Genomic DNA, 8,699 nt, shown 5'->3' with positions numbered 1-8,699 from the left:
TGCCATCTAGTTCCATTGTATTCTAGAGAAAACAGCCATTTAGATTTATAATCTCAATCTAGATAGATAAACAACACTACAGGTAAGGAAAAATATGTATTTTTAATTTTGGGGTGAACTGAGGAATAATTCTTAAACGAATAGTTGGACATTTCGGGAAATGTGCTTATATACAGTATATTTGTTTTTTTGCTGAGAGTACAACAACAACACTCCCACATCTGTTCAGTAAATATGAAACCACAGCTAGCAGCTGGTTAACGTGGCTTAGCATAAACTATTACTAACTAGTTTTATTTTTATTTCATACATAAATAAAGCATGGATTTTCAGGGTCTGGATTTCAAGCTGTGCTTTGAGTAATGAACCAGAGTCAGGTCAGAAGAAATGTCTTCTCTCCAAATGTTAGTGTCCGTTTCTCTACAGACAAATTTCCTGTTCTAGCTCTATTTCATGTTTTTGTTGTTGTGCAGCACTTTAAAGGCTATATCTTCTATAAAGCTCTGGAACACTGGGAGGAGCTCTGTGTGCAGTAAAAACTTTACTCCCCACCAGCCCTATGAAAATGGTTCACCTGCTGCTGTCAATCCTACGCTTTCCTTTGCCTGAAGCAACTGTCATCCCAAAAGATCCTGATGACTGGGCCAGCTGAGAGCAGGGGCTGAAAGAAGAATGTTAGCATGTCTTTCCCCTGCTTGTACCTTAAATATCTTCCATGCAGTACATAGAGTTTAATTTTAGACTCCACATGAGGCAGGAGCAAGCGGTTTGCAGCTGAAGTCAAAGCCAGAGACAGTGTGCTCTGTCCTGGGTCACTGACTAGACAGAAATTATCTTTCCTTTTGATACCAGCGGAAGGCAGAAGATACACAGCACAAACATGTCAAACAACAGAGAACTCGATGAGCTTAACGAAGATGATATTGACGAAGATGAAATCCTTGCTATGCTTTCACCTGAGGAGCTTAAGGAACTCCAGAGTGAGATGGATGTTATTATCGCACCAGATGAGACTGTACCGGTTGGACAAAGACAGAAGGACCAGACGGAGAAGCCTCCAACAGGGACATTCGACCACAGATCTTTGGTTGACTATCTCTACTGGGAGAAAGAGTCCAAACGCATGCTTGAGGAAGAAAGAGTGCCTGCTACGCTGCTGCCCAGTGAGGTAAGAGCTCAAACCCACAAAGGTTAAGATCAATTTAGAATATTTACATTTCATAATTGATCATAAATCCTATAGTGGTGATATGTTACATGCAGCATAGAAGCTATAACAGCGATTGGAATAACACAATTGTATAACCATGCTCTGATTTGTTGTTTTCTTCAGAGAACTTTGAGGGAGGAAGCTGAAAAGAAAGAAAAAGAAGTAAATGCAGAAGATGAAAAGTACGAAGTGTATGAAGTAATAGAAGACATTATTGAGGAAGAAGCTGTAGATGGCACAGATGGAGAGGAAATTATAGAGGAAATCATTGAGGAAATCATTGAAGAGGTTGATGAGGGGGCTGAAATACACAACGAGGCAAAGTCACCTGTGAACACAGACAAGCATGTAGAGGATACAGACAACAACACAGAAAAACTACCAGAAAACAATACCGATGACAATCAGTCTTTTTCAGATACAAAGGAGAACAGTGAGAGCTTAGTCTCAGAGCACAGCACTGCACATGTTCAAGAGAAAGAGGAAGTTAAAACTACAGATTCTTTGCTTCCCAAAGAGGCTCCGGAAGAGTCAGAGAAAAATGAAACCAATGATAATCTCCCACAGAAAGAAGAGAGGAAAATTAGTAAATTAAAAATTCCAAAGCTGGCACTCAACAATATAAAAATGACATCAAGACCCTCAGGAAATGAAACAAATTTGGATTCAACACTTGACAAAATCCTCAAAAACTCCTCCTCTGTCACTGAGGTAAACCTCAACAACATAGAAAACATTCCCAAAGAGATGCTCTTAGACTACGTCAACGCACTGAAGAAGAACAAGTATGTGAAAACATTCAGCATAGCCAACACCGGTGTTGATGAAAACATAGCTTTCAGTGTGGCCAACATGTTACGAGAGAATCGCAGCATTAAGACGCTGAATATCGAGTCCAACTTCATTACCGGAAAGGGCATCGTCGCCATCATCCGCTGTCTCCAGTTCAATGAGACTCTCACAGAGCTGCGTTTTCACAACCAGAGGCACATGCTGGGTCACCACGCAGAGATGGAGATCTCACGCCTGCTCAAGGCCAACAACACCCTCCTGAAGATGGGCTACCACTTTGAGCTGCCAGGGCCCAGGATGGTGGTGACCAACATTTTAACCAGGAATCTTGACCGCCAAAGGCAGCTGAGGAAGGAGGATCAGAGGCTGCAGCAACTGAAGGAGCAGAAGGAGGTGATGCAGATGTATGAAAACAGTCTAAACCTGCCTCCTGGTTTACTTGAGAGACTAGGGTACATACCAACTCTGGAACTCCTGCAGGAGCACGGGCTCATCCCACCCTCGTCAAATCTGGGCACCGTACCTCAAACACACCTCCAGGCAGAGCAGCCAGAGCCTCAGAAGCAACTCAAGCACAACAACACTCTCAAACAACCCAGTGCCGAGCCAGCAAACCCATTAAAGGACGTCCAGCTGAAGAGGACTCCCAAGAAGCGTGACCCTTTTCTGGAGCTGGACGCGAAGGATGACAGGAAACCAGAGAGGGCAAGTTTTCAACTGAAGAAGACTCCCAAAGTGAAGGGTGCGGGCAGCGGAGAGATGACAGACGAGAAAGCAAATCTGGCTGATGTGATTAAGACTTTGAAGCCCGTCCCTCGTAGACGAGTGCCACCAAAGGTTGAGCTCACACCCCGTGATCAGCTGCTGAGTGAGATCAAACACAGCAATGTGGCCTATCTCAAATCTGTGAGTATCCGAGACTTTGTACTATGAGATCAATCAAGTTGGGGGCCTGGGTTAAGGTCTGCAGGTTTGGGTCTGCATAGCATTTGGCAAGTTAAGGTTGACAGTGCTAAAGCTCTCAAAACAGAAGATAATTCATCACATGTGAATTAAATCATCATGCTTTACAGATTATAATGAGTTCTAGTATAATCTATAATGACTTTACACCATGTATCCATCTAAAACATTCATGTTGAATTTTCTTTCTTTCCCTTATTGCTTCTTGCAGGTTCCACTCCCTAAAATCCTGGAATCAAGGGAAACGAGTCTCCTCTAAGGATGTATGTGCTCACAATGTTGTATATTTATTTTACACATTTTGTATTAATCACTCTAAACTGTGTTCACTGTGATGAACTGTGCAAAGTAAGAGTGATCTACATTGACATTGCACCTGAAAACATTGGCTGGTTGTTGTTCCACTCTTGTGTTGTTATCTCACTAAACTGCTGCTGTAGGAAGTCATAAAATGTATGAAACTGAAAAGAGTTAACCCCCCAAAACACCCTATATTCAATTTACATTAAAATTTGCTACATCTAAAGCACAAAACACGGAGGGAATGTTGTTTGTTTGCAGAGGACTTTTGGATATTGTCCAAATATATGACAAAAGCATTAGATTTTGTGCTAAACATCAGGTTTTTATGGTAGGTTTGTCTGAATATTAGAGGATTACTTTTGGAGCAAACCAGCTCCATATATTTGCAGTTTGCTATCAAAAAAAAGTTTTTCTTTGCCCAGAGATTATTTCTCTGCTTCTTTTTTTATTGTCAAGTGTCAAACCAAATGGATCCACAGCTAATCATTGAAGCTATTCCCCACTGCTTTTTCTGTTTTTCTGATTCTTCGAGGAAAAGATATTACAGAGACATAACGGGAGGTGCTGGCAAAAAGGGAAAAGTGTCTGAATCCTGAAAAAGTGATGCCATGCAGATAATTTAGTCAAAATGAAATGGATGACAGTCCTGGAGATTTTCATTAGTTCACTATTCAGGAGTGATATAAATAAGCTCTTCTGTTAGATCAGCAAACACTTGCCTAACTTGAGATTTAACTCAAATAAAGACAAGAACAACTTAATTTTGTGAATTAAACATGTAAATAAATACATCTTTATATTCACACTGAGACTGAATTGGAAGAAGACTGGACATAAATCAGGTTATCTTTATTTATATAGAGGACAGGCATGTTTTACTTCAAGTTCTGTGATCTAATCACTTTTCAAGATTGAAAAAGTCACATAAAAAGATAGATACCATATAGCACATCATCCATATAACATAAGGAATCTCTTTGAACTGCCATTTGTGAAGGTTACATGCACAAACTGCAGTCAATGTGCATGTGTGAGAAACAACAGCAAACAACTCTTGCTATCAGGACTAGCAGTATAAAATGAACACTTGACATTACAGATGAAAGAATTAATTTAGATTTTCTTTCCTTTTCTAAAAGGAAATTTAGAGTGATAAATAATATTAATCTACAATTTTGTCTAATTTCCAAAAGCATCCTGTAGCCATTTTATTCATTTCTGCATGCTATATCATGAAAATAAAGACACATCAGAAATAACAGCAAACATTTACATACCATGACATAATATTCAAACAATAAAGCTGCACTTGCCATTCATTTTCAATATTGCATAGCTGTGACCATAAGGGATACACTCAGAGTAGCCTGGATGGTCAGGGACTGGGAGTGCACAAATCTTTTGAGAATAGAAACGGTTAAACTCAAGTATTATTTGTCAGCCAATATAGCTATGGCTCTGAAGGAAGCAAACTGGTCTCAGATCTGTATTCATTCAGCTCCTGAAGTGACAAGGTGGGAGTTATTGCTGTTTAATAAGCACTTAACAGTTCAGGTGGTGTTGGTGGCTGTTATCTTGACTACTCAGTGAGGAGAAAATTAAATGTGCTTGTTTTGAGGTAGCAAACTGAGAGGATCTGATTTCGTTTCTTTCTCTTTTTTTGAATGAATACAGTTGCTATCTAATAACAGCTTTAGACTTAGTGAGACATTCTGCATATATTTTGCTGAAATAAATAGTCAGTCATCATATGGAACAAAGTGAGTTTGATGAGGAAAATGATTTGTTTTTGGAATATTTTTTTTGACACAGGAATGCTCGATCCTTTGGTAACTTTTAGTGCTCGTTGCCTTTTAACATCCAATCCACGCTGTGATTGTGCAAATCTGGGCATTATCAATTGGTACACTCTGGACAGTGTAAACTAACACAAAAATATATGGGAGTAAAGTAAAGTAAAAAGGATAAAAAGTATGGCAATACAAACATCAGTAACTTTTTATATATTGAGAGAGCAGAAAAACCTGACACATGGGAAGATGTTATGGACATTTTAATCCATACTGTACTACACTAACCTCCCCTGGAACACTTTTGGATAGAGCTTTATTCCTTCAGTTTGCTTTCAATGAAATCCTGAATCTTATTCATTCTCTCTTCCTGCTGATCCAGGAGGTCCATGATGACACCCATGGGGGTCTTCTTCAGCCCAACACCCTCAATCTTGTTCTCCAGTCTGTTCTTCATGTTGCGCAGCCTCAGAGAGGCATGGATCAGAATTACTACAGGAAAAACAAAAGCAGGTTTTATTTATTCATTTATGTGACAAAAGTTAAAATAAAAAAAAAAACATAACTTTTAGGACCTCAAATTTACTAGAAGATTTTCTCTGGAATATATCTAAGAAAATTAAAAAAAGACAAAATGTGATACCGCTGCAACTCTGACTTTAAAGCAGGTGTAAGGCTCAGCATATCTTTTATTCCCATGTCAGGCAGATACTGAACACATGACATCAGAAAGTAAATGTAGTTCTGTCCAAATCAACACCCATAGCAACCCGTCAACAGGGGCAGCAGCGGGCAAGCCTCCTGGGAAGCGCTCAAACTGTCTCATTTATCCACCATGATTTTAGAGCTGCTACATTTGCTCTAACAATCTGACATCAATTATCTAAATCATCTGCTGACGGTCTGACAGTAAATAGATTCAGTGAGCTGGGGCAAATCCAAAACTGTACCTCTGCAGTCTACTAAACTGCAGCACAGTCCGCCCTGCAATGCTGCCTTCATTGTACAAACTGCATCATCATGAGTGAATGTGGTACTGCACATGCTGTTCAAATGCTGCAGTGAGTCAGAATGAGAGTGTGTTTGGAAAAACTTGTTCACTCGCAGAAAAAAAAACCTCAGTTACGTATCCCTATGTGACTCACCATCCTCCTAAACAGTTTTCGTCGAGTCGCAATAGCCAACAAGCACGCATTAAAATATGTAGGGAAGCCCAGTTAAAATTCAAATCAGAGCAGGGCAAGCAATGAATCTATAAAGATACTTTAAGTAGTTACAAGAATGAATTTATACTGTAGATCACATCTGATAAATTTAAGTGTTGTGAAGCTAAATAAAAGTAAAATGACCTCTATTAACCAGAAAACATATTAAATGCCCTAAAGTTAGCAGACCTTTGGCTCCTTCATATCAAATATACAGGAAGCAATGAGTGTGTCTGTGTGTCTGTGTGTGTGTGTGTGTGTGTGTGTGTTTGTGATTCCTCATATCTAAATCTAATTCCAGAAGAGACAAGCCCGTGAACGGCAAATGGGAGTGTGACTATTTGGAAACAAAAAGAAACTAAAAAAATCACTCAGTGACTCAATTTCCCATTGTTTAGTTATGTGATGTACATGCCGTTCATTTACCTGGTGAAGCACCTACAGAAACCAGCTTACAACTGTCTCACTTCTACCATACATCTACCTCTCTTAGTCTGCTATAAAGAGCTGCAGGTCTGTCTGTGTGAGCTGCACAGAGACAGGCAGGAGCAGAAAGGCAAGATGAAGCCTGCACTTTGGCTGTATTCACACAAAATCCACAGGGCTGTGCAGAGCTGTGCCAACTACAGCTCGCTCTCTTCATTCACTGTGTAGCTCATGTAGCTCACGTAGCTCTCTTTGTCGCTGCCTGTTTCTCTCTGCCCAAACCACAGAGGAAATCAGAACTTTGAACTATGTGTTTCCAAACAGGAACAGAAAAAAAATGTATATTATGCCTTTTAGCTTTAAAAGCTCAACATTAAACTTGAACAGTTTAGCAAAAATATCTTAATGACTATACCATCTCCATGACAACTGAGCAAACTACAGCCTTCAGTAAAACCAATATGATGTGGCTGACAGGGCTGGAAAGTTTGCATTACATAAGTGCTATATGTTTAACAATACATTTACTAGTATGTATAATATGCTACAATATGTTTAATAATAATTGCTTACTGGGTAAAGTCTGAATTCTGGATTCTGTATCGCAAAATTATAAGAATAAGTCCCAATAAAGTTTTACATCAATTTATCTATAATCATCAATAACATGCAATAATTTATTCTATAGTAAGCCACAAAGTGAGAGTTTGGGCCCTTATATGATTACTCATCATATCATAGAGAGGGTGGTCTCTGAATTCTCCACAGTAAAGAGAAAATCCCGTTGAATCCGCTGAAACTTACACAGCAAAGGGAAGGTGATTCCAAAGATGAAGACCATGACACCACCACACAGCGACAGCAGAAAGTAACTGGTGACCATGACCCCGATGACGAACAGAGTGGGGTTCTTCCTTTTGAAATTCTTGATGGTGGCCTTGTTCTCCCCTGCCCACACTGAACCAATGAAGACCAGAGCCACCACAGCCCCTCCCAGAAACATACCAAACGGGTTCAGGAACCTGAAGATTGGACCATGAAAATGACACATTGTACATGGTATTGTTTTATAAATAGCACAACCTGCTGGTGGTAACACCAAAAACTGGTGTAAACCATTAAAGGCCAGATTCCTGCAGTAAGGCTTATGCTTTTAATTTCTACTACTTCATCCTTTGGTCAAAGAATATTTTCAAACCAGCTTGACAAATAGTAAAATCATGACCAACTGGCAGCAGTAATATGTGACCTAAGAAGCATCGCAGATTCTCATAAACTCAGTAACGGTCTTTTTTTTTAAAAAAAACAAAACTGAAATAAATGAATAAAACGGATCTGTGATTGACCGTTTCTGAAGTGGATGCACATATTTTAAACTAGCTAGCTATAAGCGATATATATCTTTGAAAACAGATATTTAACTAGAAAGAAAATGTTCGACTGCTATGCGTTAGGCCTAGCAAGGAAAACATCTAAAAGGCAGAGGCTACAAAGAATATACAGCGCCTCAATCGTTGGCACAACAATGCTAAATGTGACAGAAATAGCCTACGTGGTCATGATGGGTGTGGGCAGAAGGTATGCAGGCTAATTAAACGGAGAGCCAGAGATGCTAGCCTGCCTGCATTAGCATGCTGCCAACACTTACCCTACAATGACGAAAACCACGAGAGCCATGGCGAAATAATTTGTCTGGTAGTACAGTAAATTACTGATGACTCTGTTGTTCCACTTTGCTAAATCTCCGAACTCAGGTTTGGCAAACCGGTCCGTTCCGGGGAAGAAATCATCCCATGGTCTGAGGGGTGCGAGCTCCATTTTGGCTGCCATGTCTTCAACGTGTAGGGGAGCCACACACAAACACAAACATACCCACACGCGCTGCGTGATATTTTGACAGGTCAGCTGGGAGGAAGGGAGTCAAACGAGAGGCTATAATCTCGCCCCCGATCTCGCGAGAGTCCAATTCGAAGATGTCTTTGGAGTTTCAGATTTGCCTTCTAGAATACG

At 40.0% G+C, this 8,699-nt stretch overlaps 2 protein-coding genes across 2 annotated transcripts; one reads left to right on the top strand and one right to left on the bottom strand.

Moving 5' to 3' along the window:
- Positions 1 to 598: 598 nt before the first annotated feature.
- On the top strand, positions 599 to 3,505 carry lmod3 (leiomodin 3 (fetal)). Its single transcript, XM_046397350.1, has 3 exons — positions 599 to 1,168; positions 1,334 to 2,908; positions 3,177 to 3,505. The coding sequence occupies exons 1-3, from the start codon at positions 881 to 883 to the stop codon at positions 3,222 to 3,224; spliced, it is 1,911 nt and encodes a 636-aa protein (XP_046253306.1). The 5' UTR covers positions 599 to 880; the 3' UTR covers positions 3,225 to 3,505.
- A 597-nt stretch (positions 3,506 to 4,102) lies between these two features.
- LOC124063570 (PRA1 family protein 3-like) lies at positions 4,103 to 8,609 on the bottom strand. Its single transcript, XM_046397352.1, has 3 exons — positions 8,338 to 8,609; positions 7,494 to 7,711; positions 4,103 to 5,550 (listed from the first exon to the last, which is right to left on the bottom strand). The coding sequence occupies exons 1-3, from the start codon at positions 8,517 to 8,519 to the stop codon at positions 5,375 to 5,377; spliced, it is 576 nt and encodes a 191-aa protein (XP_046253308.1). The 5' UTR covers positions 8,520 to 8,609; the 3' UTR covers positions 4,103 to 5,374.
- Between the last annotated feature and the right edge of the window lie 90 nt (positions 8,610 to 8,699).

This window comes from Scatophagus argus, chromosome 8, assembly GCF_020382885.2.
Source record: "Scatophagus argus isolate fScaArg1 chromosome 8, fScaArg1.pri, whole genome shotgun sequence".
Classification (NCBI taxonomy): Eukaryota; Metazoa; Chordata; class Actinopteri; family Scatophagidae; genus Scatophagus; species Scatophagus argus.
The sequence above is the reverse complement of the archived record's forward strand: the minus strand, read 5'-3'. Positions and strand labels throughout refer to the sequence as shown.